General features: G+C 37.1%; 1 protein-coding gene across 1 annotated transcript; it reads left to right on the top strand.

Annotated features, from left to right (window-relative positions):
* On the top strand, positions 6,193-9,918 carry LOC109227275 (tyrosine aminotransferase-like). Its single transcript, XM_019392378.1, has 7 exons — positions 6,193-6,508; positions 7,178-7,517; positions 7,617-7,835; positions 8,163-8,222; positions 8,811-8,963; positions 9,058-9,151; positions 9,248-9,918. The coding sequence occupies exons 1-7, from the start codon at positions 6,237-6,239 to the stop codon at positions 9,364-9,366; spliced, it is 1,257 nt and encodes a 418-aa protein (XP_019247923.1). The 5' UTR covers positions 6,193-6,236; the 3' UTR covers positions 9,367-9,918.

Below are 15,310 nucleotides of genomic sequence, written 5' to 3'. Positions count from 1 at the left end.
CGGTTAAATACTTACATTTTAGTGTCGTTGTCTTGTCGATCTGAAAAGTTACCCGAACTGACGGAAAACCTGTTTACGTATTACAGTAAAGAATCTTTAACACGCCAAAGCATAGCGCGGTTAAATACTATATTTTGTGTGAATATATATAACGCAGTTAAATACTACGTTTTGTGTGTTGTCTTGTCGATATGAAAAGCTGCCCGACTGCGAAAAAGTTGTTTCGTATCAGAAAGAATCTTTAACACGCCAAGCACAGCGCGGTTAAATACTATATTTTGTGTGAATATATATAGCGCGGTTAAATACTACATTTTGTGTGTTGTCTTGCCTATAAATAACGGACGCATTCTAGTTATTTTCTGCGCTTAACCATAACAAATAGCATAACTTTCCATAAAAGCAGGGTTTTTTTTCGCTTTAACAAATGTCTGACCGCATGTATGTACCAATATGCCAATGTGGCAAACGCTGTATGATGGCGGACTGTTGGGATGACGGTCAAGTTGGCGTAGATACTGAATGTGTGTGAACATGTTTGGAGGCAACAACAGAAAGTTTTGCAAATTTGAGGTATGGATTGGTGAACCCTGTCAGCAGGAATGCTACAAACAATCTTTGCAGTTTCTTCATGATTTGACCAAAAAATAGTGGGAATATGAACGAGAATACAAACAAGAAATTGCGAGTTGAAGGAGAAACTCAAAGAGGTGGAAGAAGAAAAAAATAAGCTGGAAGATAATTTTATGTGGTTGGAGCAGAGAATACTAGGCGGTCGTGACTAAACAATGACATGTATGTGTTGAATGTAGTAGTTTATCTTTATGTTTCCCGTGTCATGTGTTTTCATTAGTTGTACTGAATTTAAGTTATGGTTAAGTTTCTATGTTTGTGTTTGTGTTTGTGTTGTAGTATTGAAATAAAGAAAAAATGGGGAAATAAAAACATAATGCGCATATTATGTAAACATAAAAAAGTTGTTGTTACTATTTACATAAAATAATATTTACATAGCGCACATAAAAAACAAAAAAAGAAAATCAATGTGTCCCACAGCCGGTGTGCTTCAATGCAGCCGCTGGCCTGAGGCGTGTCCCATCCTGCCCGGATGCGCTATCAGGATCATCCTCATCATGTCGCCTCTTTATCGGAGGATGCGCTGCAGCATGATCGTCAGTAGTGCTGGCAGGATCGGTAGAAGGGGCCGTCGGTCCATCAGCAACCTACAAAAGAATAAGTCAGCTTAGTATATGAAAATATATATTTGTAACGTAGGTGTTAAGTAAAAAAAAATTCTTACCATGGTCTCGTCGGGCTCCTGAATATAAGCATCCGTCGCATCCTGCTCAGCATCGTACAAAGTGGCCTCCGTGACGGGCTGGGATGAAGCCTTAATAAGAAAATTATAAAGTTATTTATTGCGAATCAATGAGATAAAAACATATTTAAATTTAATAGTAATACAAACATACCTGCTCCTGTGAAAGATCCACACCACCCGTCGACGATGAGCCATAACTCAGCCAGCGCCCACTATCCACATCTCGGGTCGGCCGATCCTCAGCAGCAGTCGATGGGCCTGAAAACATCTGCTCTCAATCATGTCCGGTAATGCTCGTGCCTGTGATCAACAATGGATCTGAGGGATCACCTGTGGTGCGGCTGGAGTGAACGCCAGCTGAAGGCTGTACGACTGCATGCTGCTGGGATGCTCGTCTGGCTGATAGAGGTCACCCGGCAGATCAGCTCCAACATCATCATCAGGTGTCTGAATAGGTGCCTCAACGCCCCCTTGCTGCGGACCACCTCCTCGCCGGCCCCCACGACCCCGTAGGACAGCCCTGCCTCGTGGGGCACCCCTGTCTCGTGGGACAGCCCTGCCTCATCGTCCCCTAGCTCGTGGGACAGGCCTACCTCGATGGTAGTGCTCTGGCCCCACATAAGTAGGGACGTGCTCTAAGCACTCGTCCTCTCTAGCTCGATGCAGTGTCCGGGCAGCCAGCTTTGTAACCTGCCGGCCTAACTCCTACAAAGCGACCGCAGGATTGCCAACGTGTTGCTGCATCTGCAGTCCCAACTGGTGGACTAAATGTAGGCCAATAGCCTGCATATCATGTAAAATATAAATTACGGAACGCTAGATCACGTTTATAAGTAAGAATACCAAATAACATATCAGTGCCTTGTGCCTCCCGGCGTATGGAACGTACCGACCGCCAGCTTGATGAATGGGATTCCCGACGATAAGTCGGGTAACGCCGCGGTACCAACCCATGTAATCATGCTCAGTATCTAGCCGACTCGGTGAAGGGGGCGGAATCAGGTCAGATCGCTGGTCCCAAGTAAATATCTGTTCCTGTAGCCATGCTAAAAATGCGTCGTCCACCCTGGTACGATCATCCCGCTGGTAGTGTGTGGTCTCCCAGGTGGGCGGCGTCGGTACGAGCTGCAGACGGCCAAACTGGCGAAGTACCCACTCGGTGGCATGATGTTCCACAATATCAAGGCAGAACAACGGGACGAAAAAGGCCCACATAAGTCGGTCGGCCGAGCAATAACAGGGCAAGCCAGTTATCAACTCGTCGATGTATGGTGTCTAGATGAACTATTAAGTAAGAACAGAAAACGTCAGTATACGCAACTTGTGTTTAGAGTGTATTACAAGTAAACTTAGATATATATTTACCTGTGCGCCATCCAGCAAATCCAATATATCCCTCAACAAGGAGAGATTATGCCAAGCCTCGTACTCGCGCATATATCCCCGCCGGAGAACCCACCTCCTAGCTAGAGGGAGCAACTCCAGTGGTACATCCGGATCTAATGGTGGTAGAGGTGGCTGCAACTGCAGGAACCACTCCCATGCCCAAACCTAACATAAGAAGTTGACGTAAAATTTAAGATATATTTTTACTAGGTATGTTAAAATGAATAGAGTATTCGAATATGTTGTCACCTGTAGTAGCAGCAAAAATCCAGTAACGTCACTCTAGGTGCCCATGCTCGCCCGGCACATATGCCTGTATAAGTTGGCGAGAACAGCAGAGCCCCAGCTGTACTGGGGTAAATGATCTAGCCGCTCAAGATGATGAAGAAATCTCAAGATGACTAGGTTCCTCGAAGTGTTCGGGAACAAGACCCCTCCAAACATAAGGAGTAGCAGCAACCTCGTATACCGGTCAACATGATAATCTGGTGTATCGCCATCGATCTCAGGATGCAGTGCCTCTAACCACTGTTGAATAGTCGTCAACGGAAAATGACTAGTCCCATGCAGTACATTCTCATCCTCTGGCTGGAAAGTAGTGAGTCGCTGCAGCATGTCCAGGTACTGCACACGTGTCATCTCTCTCATGCCAGGCGGGAGAGCAACGGGCAGCCCATATAAAACCTCCATGTCCTGCAGTGTGATGGTGGCCTCACCAATGGGTAGGTGAAATGTGTGCGTCTCCGGTCGCCACCGCTCTATCAGGGCCGTGACCAAAGACCAATCGAGCTACAACCGCCCGATCTCCAAAATCCTGTAGAAACCCGTCTCCCGCAAGCGTGTGACTACACGATCATGGAGAACTCTGTCATGCAGAAAGACCCACATGTCGTCCACTCTCCTGGCGCGGAGAGTCTAGGTCAGTAACTCACCCTCCCATATGTGGTAGGACTTATGATCGCCCTATAACGAGAGTACCTCATCGCTGGAAGGTCCAGGATGAATAGGCGGCACCTCCATGTCGTCTACTGTAAATTAAACAACATTAATTACATGTTAGTTTTATAATTTTATATGTTTGTTTGTAAATTAAATAATTAAATTTTATAATTATACAATATTTAATATTAAAAATTCACATATGGGTTCCAGGCTCGATATTTGCGGCCCAGTAGCACCAACATATCCTGAATTCTTGTATGTATTAGTTTTATTATAATTTTATATGTTACTTTATAAATTAAATAATTAATTTTTATAAATAAATATTCACATCTGAGTTCTAGGCTCGATATTTGGAGCCTAGTAGCACCAATTTATCATGAATTCTTCTATGTGTTAGTTTTATAATTATATATGTTAGTTTGTAAATTAAATAATAAATTTTTATAAATAAATATTCACATATGGGTTCCAGGCTTGATATTTTAGAGCCCAGTAGCACCAATTTATCATGATTTCTTCTATGTGTTAGTTTTATTATTTTACATGTTAGTTAATAAATTAAATAATTATTTTTTATAATTAAATATTAATATATGGGTTCCAGGCTCCATAATTGTGGCCCAGTAGCACCAAGATATCCTGAATTTCTTGTATGTGTTAGTTTTATTATAATTTTATATGTTAGTTTGTACATTAAATAATTAATTTTTATTATTAAATATTCACATAAGGGTTCCAGGCTCAATATTTGGAGCCCACTAGCACCAATTTATCCTGAATTCTTCTATTTGTTAGTTTTATTATTTTACATGTTAGTTTTATAATTTTATATGTTTGTTTGTAAATTAAATAATTAAATTTTATAATCATACAATATTTAATTAATAAATATTCATATATGGGTTTCAGGCTCGATATTTGCGGCCCAGTAGCACCAATTATATGTTGATTATAATTGGACAGAGTATGTATTTGATCTATCAGTTATTTTGACGTATTTTTGAGTATAAGAGATACTTAAACTACAGGGAAACTACGCTAAAAGGCACTACATTTTACTACGCTAAAAGGCACTACATTATACTACGCTAAAAGGCACTACATTATACTACGCTAAAAGGCACTACATGTTACTACGCTAAAAGGCATTACATTTTACTACCTTAAAAAGGCACTATACTACTAGTCTTTAAGCAAATAAAATATTTATACCAGATAAAACACAACAAATATGTTATAATTACAAAACATTCACAAAAATACATATAAAACAGTAATACTAATTTATTAACAAATAATAACGCTAATTTTTACATTATTTTTTTACAACATTAATATCTTTCCAGATAAAAATAACATACCAATTTAATCGCAAAAAAAAACACAAAACAACATACAACACATTCAAAATAACTAATATGCATTATTTATACGAGTATGGACATAAACTAAATCGGAATACCTCGATTTATGTTTTTCGTAAAGTTGAAGATTTGAAAATTTGACTCCGAAACAATAACCCACAACAATAGAAGGCTTGGCTAGGATGTGGGACCAACTTTGATTAGTTTTTGTGGGACGAATGGGGTCCACTCGAGTTTTTTATCGAGTTAATGGGGGGGGGGGGGACCGCTGCTTCGTTTTTTAAAAATGGAGCCTGAGTTCTGTTTAAAACGTGGGAAAGGGAAGGGACGAGTACTTATATATATAAAGCGCGGTATGTTACTGCGTTTTTTATAAAACACATTAATGAACCGCGTTTTATATAGCTGTCTTATCAGCTTCCAATAAAGCGCGGTATTTATGTGTGTTTTATATAAAACGCAGACGTTATAAAATGCGGTTTATAACCGCGTTTTATATAGAATGGTAACTTTTTTCTTCAGGTAAAAAAGTATTTTTGAGTCCAAAAGAACAGTATTTTGGTTCTGGAGAAATTCAAAAATAGCCAGATTTACAAGCGGTCGTTCAAAAATAACCCAGTTTCAAAAGTAATCGAAACTTTTCCACTTTTCATGTAAAGATAAATCTGAACGAAAACAGTGTTCAAAACCCAGAAAATATGGCAGTATATTATGCTGGAGTTCCAGCATAAGTATACTTAACTCCAACATATTATGCTGGAACTCCAGCATAATATGATGGAATTCCAGCATAACTATACTTGAACTCCAACATATTATACTGGAGTTCGAGGATACGTATGCTGGAACTCCAGCATAATATGATGGAGTTCCAACATAAGTACACTAGAACTCCGGCATAATATACTGGAGTTCCAGCAAAGTATACCGGTCCAGTATAATATGCTGGAAGTTCATACACAAGTGTTCGAATCTCCAGTGTATTATGCTGGAACTTTTTGTGTGTTGGAGTATGCTGGAAGTTAATACACAGGTGCACCGAACTCCAGTATATTATGCTGGACCAGTCTTTGTTGCAGCAAAATAGTGGCTATTTTTTATTGACTTGATAAACGCTCGTTATTTTTTGAATGACCAGTCCGAAAACTAGCTAGACCGTGCTATTTTTACTAGAATAATCTACTCAAAACCATAGAGATATCACAAAGCAGTAAGTGGCAATGGAACTTTCCTCAAACTCGAGCTGGAATTTTCAAGGAAAAGAAGATGCAAAGAAAGCATCAGCTTGCACTATCAGAAGTTATCTCAACACCTTAAATGAAAACATCAATAGAAGTGATACAAGAACTGTAATCCCTCTTAGCCATGGCGATCCCAGTGGTTTTCCAAGTTTTCGAACAACTAAAGTATCAGAGGACGCTCTTGTTGATGCACTCCAATCTGGTAAATACAATGGCTATGCCCCAAATTCTACTGTTCTTCAAGCCAGGAGGTAACTCTCTCAACTCTCCCAGATTTCTCCATTTTCTTTCTCCTAACTTTATCTTCAATTGTTCTTCTTTTGGGAGTTTATTTTAATTAAAGTTCTGACCATTTTTTGGGATAGATTTAAGTGATATAAACAGACAGTGTAACTGGTAAAAAATTATTGCCATCTGACCGCGAGGTCACGAGTTAGAGTCATATAAACAACCTCTTGCAATTTTCCATGGTCGAATTCTTTACGCCCATTGTGGTCTGGCCCTTCTCCAAACCCCCTTATGCCCTTTTAAACAGACTGTCTAAAGATTTTTTTATTTTTTTTACCCCTTATAACATTATAGTTATCCATTTTACCAGGTTGCTATTTAATAATCATCATAGAGATTTACTTATAATTATCTTACAGATGACCTGATTTTGTTACAACATTGGTAGATTGTTTTTTTTTTTTTTTTGTTTAATTACATTGGAGGTAGGGGTGGGAAATTGGGAAGGGGAATAATACATGACGGGAAATCGAACCCTCACCAACAAGGTGAAAATTCAGGTAGCAAACCAATTGAGTTACTAAGATTCTCCACGTTAGTAGATAGAACTTAAACTCTTTGTCAAAATGTAATTGTACTGCAGAAGGCCAAGAACTAGTCTTAGTAATATTGATGTTTCAAATATTTACCAGGTCAATTGCAGAATTTCTGTCTCGTGACTATCCATACGAATTGTCACTGTATGATGTTCATGTCACAGCTGGTGCTAAGCAAGCAATAGAAGTCCTAATTACAGCTCTTGCCGTACCTGGTGCTAATATTTTGCTTCCTAGACCAGGATATCCAACATATGAAGCTCTTTCCACATTTAGCCGTCTCGAAGTGCGGTACTATAATCTTCTCTCTGAGCAGGATTGGGAGGTTGACATCGATGGGCTTGAAGCTCTAGCCGATGATCGTACTGTTGCCATGGTTTTTATAAACCCTGGTAATCCGTGTGGGAATGTGTACAAGCGTGAACATTTAAAGAAGGTCGTGTCATCGTTGTATTAGAATGTGGTTGTTTTGTTTAAAGTGTTGATTTAATTAGGTTTGCTTATTAATTGTTGATTTCTTAAATGGGAGTAACAGATTGCAGAAACTGCGAAAAGGCTTGGAATGCTAGTAATATCAGATGAAGCCTATGGTCATCTAGTTTTTGGTAGTAGTTCGTTTGTGGCGATGGGAGTCTTCGGAGAAATTGTACCTATACTGACAATTGGCTCCATATCAAAGAGATGGATGGTTCCTGGTTGGCGAGTTGGTTGGATCGTGATGTGTGATCGCAATGGCATCCTTCAAAAACATGGGGTTCTCTCTCTCTCTCTCTCTCTCTCTCTCTCTCTCTCTATAAAGCGAAAAACACAATGAAATTTTGATGGGAAAAATTATGTTTTACATTTTTCTTTCTTTTGTTAAAGGAAAAATATGAATGAGGGACAAAATAACAAAGATTGGTTTTCCAGTCATACATGTCGTTTACACCCTAAACCACATATAAGGCTTGCATATATTAACTTGCACTTGGCCCCATTAGTAGCAATTCTACTTGCTCCTAAGGGTGTTATATTTACACTCCACACATGCAGAAATCTATATGCAGAAATAAGAATCTTACTTTTCTTCTTCTGATCTCAGGTTGTGGAGTCCATCAAAAGCTGCCTTGAAATCTCTGCTGATCCTTCTACACTCACTATGGTATGTTATACAAGCACTTATTCGAAAGGTTTGATATAGTGTGCAACTAGTGTGGTTGCATTTTTATGCTGTTAAAGTTCTACTCGGAGCTGCAAACTACGGTTACATTTTTTTTTTGATAAGTTGATAACAAGATGCATGATCTACAAATGTGATAAAAGCATCCTTTATTCAAGTTTGTCGAAACATGCTTGTCATTATGATACCTGGCCTAAAGTTTTGTATTGAATAGGAATGCATAGCGTCGGCTACTTGGGATGATCAGTAAATGATGATTGGTTTATTGCATCATTGTCCAAATTATAACAGGCTTAGCTCTTCCGTATTCCGTCTGACATCAGTCAATGTCCTTTTCATGGACAAATACTTTTTTCCATATTTCCGAGTTATCGTGTGTAGTGTTCCTTGTGATTCCATTCAAATCTTTAGTAGAACTGTCTTTGTGTATTTTAAAGTTAAATCTGAATTGGAGTGAAATGGGGATCCTGCACATTATCTTTCATAAAGTATTTTTGTGCTATTTGGATTATCTTTCAAACAAATGAAACTAAATTCAAGTATCTAACCTTGTTCCTTTTCATTCTTGAGGGTGCTATTACTCGTATTCTGGATGAAACACCTGAAGATTTCTACTCTAATACCATAAACCTACTTAGAAAAGCAGCAGGCATTTGCTATGCTGGTCTGACGGAGATTCCATGCTTTACTCCATACAAGCCACAAGGATCCATGTTTCTTATGGTATCGCTATAAACACCCTAGTCCAAATATACGTATTTTTCAGTATTTAGTTGGATAAAGATTCTGAATAGTCTATTTTGCTCATCTCTATCAGGCAAAACTAAACATGTCACTTCTGGAAGGCATCGACAATGATATAGAATTCTGCACCAAGCTTGCCAGAGAGGAATCTGTAATAGTTCTACCTGGTAAGTTGTTCTGTTGCATCACTATTGACAACATTAAAGATGTAGAACTTCAGGCAGGTGTATTTTTGCATGTTCATAAATATTAACGTATTGCAGGGGAAGCACTTGGATTGAAGAATTGGGTAAGAGTAACTTTTGCTGTGGAAATTTCAGCTCTTGAGGAAGGCCTTGGCAGGATCAAAGCCTTCTGTTCCAGAAATTCCAAACAGCAATAAGCCAACAATTTGTCACATTGACAAACTGTTCCAAGTCTGCCAAAAACCAAATAATAAGAGTTGCAGATGTTGCTATGGGACTTGATAATTGGCTCCTAATAACTGTTGCAGTTAAGCCATCAGAGGTCGATGCTGGTCTTTACGGGATAAAAGCGTTCTGTCAAAGGCAAGCCATGGAGAAAAAGCAAGTAGATTTAATCTAATAAGCGAGTGAAATGTGGTGATCTGAAGCTGCTCATTGAACCTCACGGTCAATCATTGAAGGAAATGTGATATAGTACTACAATCTCTCGTTCCCTTAGGTTGTTATTGATAATAGTACAATATCAAGCTGGGTTGTATCCCCAACTTCATGGCTGGCTATATGCTCTTACTGCTTGTAAGACTGCCTTAAAGTAGAAAAAGTGCTTGTGAAATGTATAACTGTCTTCACTGTCCAATGTTATTGATCGCGTACTGAAACATAATTCATCCAAAATCAGAGGATCTTCTAATCCTGTTAAACGCAGGATATTTTTATATAATACTGGAAACGTCCAGGTTCTCTATGCAGTTAAGTGGTCAAACATGCGATCTACTTTACTTTTTTCTTATAGTTTTTGTTACATGTATGTATATGATCCGCATCAAGAGCAATAGATGCAGTCAGGTTCATTGCTCCTTGCTTGAATTTGTCCATGCCCGCACCAAGAAAGAATGGATAAGGAACCTATGAATCATTTGAATGATGAAAGCATTGTAAATATGGCAGTAATGATCTGGGGACTGAAGAATTGGCTGCAGTTAAAAGCTTTCTGCTTGAGGCATGCTGCTTAAAGACATTGTTTACTATTTCAATAAAATGAATGTGAATAGAATAGTAGGACTGAACCGCAAATTATTTTGGCTAACTTCGACTCATTTGGAGATTGAGGCACAGTTGATTGATGACTGAACTAGAATACTATGCTGCCATAAACTGACTTTGGACGGGAACACCTTAAAATATCAAAATATACATAGAATTTTGAAGGTAAAAAATCAGAAATAATTTGATTTACAACTGGTAATTGAAAAATAGCCACAATTTCAAAAGTAATCGAAATCTAAATCACTTTTTCAAAAGTAATCGAAATATACATATTAGCATAATGTGCTAGAATTTCATACTGTGGTGGAGTTCCAACATATTATGCTGGAAGTTTATACGCAGGAGCTCCATAATTCAGCATATTATGCTGGAACTTTTCGTGTTTCAGCTAGGGTATTTTTGTTCAGATTTTATCTTCGCATAAAATAGTGTCTATTTTTCAATTACCAGTCCGAAAACTGGCTAGCCCATGCTATTTCTAAAATTTTGAAGAAAAAAAAATAAAAAAGGGGAAGTTACACCATATACCTATCTACACGGCCTCTTTACAACATATATCCTAAAGCTGAAAATCCTTAAAATAATTACTTCATATAACTTATTGATATCCTAACATTCACGACTATATTCGGATAATATTCCTTAAATGTAGCCATAGCTCATGATAGTGAATTGAATATTACTATTTACCTCTCTCCTATTGAAGCCAATACTCAAGTTTATCATATTCCTAAAAAAACACTTACCTTTTGCACAATACAAACTCTTCAAAGTAAGAAATAAAATAAAAATCCCACAATAAATAGCAACATTCAATTTACAAAATAGATAATATTTAGTTTATATATTTAATACATTTACCTTAATATTCCTAAAATAAAGAGGCATATTCATTTTATATATTGATAATATTTAATTTAAAACTTAGAGTATTCACTACATCTATGATAAAATTCAATAACTATACAATGATATTCAATTTATATGTTATTATTATTATTCCACCCATACATTCAACTTAATTTTCGATTTACGACAAAGTATTCTAATGTGTGTAGTAATATTCAAAACATAATCAGCGATATTCAATTTAGATGTCGATACTATTCAAAACATAATCAGCGATATTCAATCCGTTGTATCTTTTTGTAATGAGGTATTTAATTCTGGGAAATTACCAATTCAGGTTAATGCCACCTACCTGTGCCTAATTCCTAAATTCAAAAACCCTCCAATGATTACGCAATATCGCCCAATTGGACTATGCAACACTATTTACAAATTATAACCAAGCTAATTGTATGTCGCATAAAGCCTATTAATAAAATAATTAGTCCTGAACAATCTGCTTTCCTAAAAGGGCGAAAAGCAGCAGATAATGCCATCATAGTACAAGAAATACTTCAAAATTTTAGGGAAAAGAAAGGCAAAATCGCAAACTTTCTAATCAAACTAGACCTTGAAAAAGCCTTTGATAAAATGGAATGGGGATTTATCAAAGAAACTATTTCCCCCATAAACCCATCTCTATCATTATGTCTTGTATTACTACTACTTCCATCTCAATCCTTATAAACGGCCACCCCTCCCCTTTTTTCTACCCAACAAGGGGCATTAGGCAAGGTGACTCATTATCCCCCTACATCTTCATCTTATGTCTAGAAAGACTATCAAGGCAAATACACCAATTGGTGGATTACCAACAATGGAAAGCTATCAAACTATCACCCAACGGACCCCAAATATCTCATCTACTTTTCGCAGATGATATCACCTTAACATCTAAAATAACTACATCAACTGTGAACACCATCATTGATACCCTCAATATTTTCACTCACAAATCTGGCCAAAGTATAAATTTCCAAAAATCGAAAATCTATTTTTCTAAGAACACTTCTCAATCAGACAAACACTTTGTCTTATTATCCTTTAACATGAGGGAGGGTATCCTCTTTGGTAAGTACTTGGGATTTTCATTGTTTGTAAAGAAACCTACTTCAAATGACTTTCCGTACATACTTGATAACTTCAAAGCTAAATTATCAGGGTGGAAATCACAATTTCTTTCCATGGCGGGGAGGTCCACCTTAATAAAATCTGCTTTGAACACATTACCAAACCATGTAATGCAATACATTAAAATACCTTCACAAGTCATCCAGAGAATGAACAGTTACCAAAAAAACTTCCTCTGGGGTACTGCTGAGCATAAAAAAAGAATTCACTTACTAAAATAGGCAGTAGTACAAAGACCTAAAACTCAGGAGGGGGGGGGGGGGGACTAGGCATTCAAAATTTAACAACTAAAAATAACGCTCTATTAGGAAATCTCGCTTGGCGCCTGTTTAAAAACCCTAATTCACTTTGGGAGTCCATACTATTCAACAATTATGCGCATAAAAAATTGGGATCTCAGGCTTCCTCCTCCTGGAAGAATATTTTATCAGGATGGAATCTATGCCAACTAGGATTAGTATGGCATATAGCATGGGGCACACATATAAATATGTGGCATGACCCATGGATAGGACCTAATACTAGTCTACGACAATGGACCTCTAAACTTTCAAGAAACAAACAACACTCTTAGCCACTATATCTCTAATAACGCAATTGACACAACCTCCTTATCCTTAAGTTTAACGGACAACATTATCTCTCAAATAAAAAATATCTTCATACCTAGGTTAACAACCCCATGCTTTCGATACAATTATTTGGGGCCTCACTCCAAATGGCCATTTTACTGTGAAGTCACTTTACAATGCCCTACAAGAACCAACACCACCCTATAATTACTACTGGATATGGAAACTAATCTTACCACAAAAAGTAATTCACTTTCTTTGGTCAGTATCACATCAACGCTTAAAAATATCCTCTTACCTCTATCATATAAATGTTAACCTATCCAATAATTGTACACTTTGCTATCAATCCATTGAAACCATTAATCATCTTCTATTCAATTGCCCGCGCACTAACACCATTTGGTCTCAACTAAGGATTGCCCATATCTTCCAAAATTGTGACACACACATCTTACCACCGATTCAAACCATTCAATACCTAATTAAAAATACAAAAGATCTGCCTTATAACCTGCCATCAACCACTCTTATTCCACACATTGTGTGGCACATCTGGAAATTAAAAAACCAATATATATTCAATCGACAAAGAACTAAAACACCACCCTCGACACAACAATTGCTCTCCCAGACAGCGGAATATTATTACCTTACCAATCATAACACAAAAGCAAAAATAGCTACACATACAGGTACTCAAATGCATATCAAATGGCACCCCCCAGCTGTGGGCACAATTAAGCTTAACACTGATGGAGCAGCCAAGGCAAACAGTTATACCAATGGTATTGGGGAATATTCCGTAAAACAGAGGGACATTGTTTAATGGGGTTCATGGGTGCAACTACCACAGGCAATTCCACATGCATGGAATTAAAAGCCTTACTACAAGGCTTACAACTAGCAAGGCAACATCAACTCACACCACTGGAAGTAAATGTGGATTATACTGAGGTAATAAAGATGCTCAATAATGATAATCTTCACTACTCATCCTCTTTAATGGAATGCAGGTACTTGCTTCAGCAGCTGGGTAATCCTACCATTACCCACACATACAGGGAGCAAAATTGCGCTGCACATTATCTAGCTCAACACGGTTCGTCTAACCATGCTCATGATTGTACAACAATCTTCGCTCAGCCACCAGATTTTTTGTTACCACAACTACTAGCTGATCAACAAGGTACGACCTACCCGCGCTTAGTCAAATCCACTAGTACGACGGACTTGTTCTACAGACAACCCATTTTGGCATATGACCAATCAGTTGGTCACCATTTTGATAACTCCTTTTGTAATACTGTGCAACTAGCTCCTTGTAATGCTACTGTTTAAATTAATATAAGTTCTTTTGACGACCAAAAAAAAATCTAACACTACATCAACATTACTAGAATATACTATTAAGGAATAGTAGTATTCCAAATTATTTCTAACAATATATCAATATTTAATCATAAAACAGAATATATTATTAGTGTGCTATACTATCAAAGTGTGTTGGTTTGAATATTATATTCTAATATTTATTTTGGTTTGAATACGGTACTCTAATATTTATTTTGGTTTGAATATTGTATTCCAAATCAGAATATTATGGTATGTTTGGGGTCGGGGGAGGATAGTGTGCACGCATGCCTTACCCCTATCTTGTGGAGGTAGAGATGTTGTTTCCAATAGACTCCCGGCTCTGGAAAGCATAGGCACCACAATAAAAAGTAACTATAGTTTTATAAAATAGGTATACAAGGTAAATAAATTTTTTAAATGTATATGAAGTTAACTGATTTTTCCCATAGGTATACCGCGTAGATTCCCCTAATTGGAATTTAGTTTGGCACTGATGCGGTAGCAGATAAACGTTAATCTTGTGGGCCTAAGTTGCGTTAATCTTTCTGGGCCTAAGTTGTTTCTCGATCATGAAGATGTTTAATTTTGATAAAACGTTTAAGATATTAATTTCATTTGAAAATTTAATGTTGTTGACTTCTTAAAAGTTGTATAAGTTGCATAAACTTTTGAGTTTTGAGTCGTGTTAAATATTTGAGATGTTAAGAGTATTATATAAATTGGAACATGACAGTAGTAACAGAACAGTATTTGATTTAAAATAATTGGACTTATGTATTATATTAGTAATAAAGGAGATGTACTAAGTAAAAGCTGAAAAATGTGATTCTGTTTGAATATAAATTTGTGATACAGTAAAGAAAAGACATGTGTGAGGAATAGTATTTTTTCTCAAAAAAAGGAAATTATTTGTCATCAACCACCATTTATAGAAATCTTTTCGTTCCTTGTGCAAAAATTTGCTTCAGCCTTTATTTAATAAGGAAGCACAATCACGTGATGAACATGACTTTTCTATTCAATTGTCCTCTCAAATTAATCTCATTTTCATTCATTTGTTTCAACTTCTACTTACAAAGATGACTTCTATTAATAATTGCTAGTAACAACAACAAAAAACTGTTTTTTTTTAGTTTTTTTTTTTTTT

Source organism: Nicotiana attenuata, chromosome 6 (assembly GCF_001879085.1).
Source record: "Nicotiana attenuata strain UT chromosome 6, NIATTr2, whole genome shotgun sequence".
NCBI lineage: Eukaryota > Viridiplantae > Streptophyta > Magnoliopsida > Solanales > Solanaceae > Nicotiana > Nicotiana attenuata.
The sequence above is the reverse complement of the archived record's forward strand: the minus strand, read 5'-3'. Positions and strand labels throughout refer to the sequence as shown.

Coding starts and splice junctions, on each gene's coding strand:
- LOC109227275 (XM_019392378.1), top strand. CDS start 6,237: ATGGAACTTTCCTCAAACTCGAGCTGGAATTTTCAAGGAAAAGAAGAT. Junction 7,836..8,162: donor GCATCCTTCAAAAACATGGG/GTTCTCTCTCTC, acceptor TTCTGATCTCAG/GTTGTGGAGTCCATCAAAAG. Junction 9,152..9,247: donor ATCTGTAATAGTTCTACCTG/GTAAGTTGTTCT, acceptor AACGTATTGCAG/GGGAAGCACTTGGATTGAAG.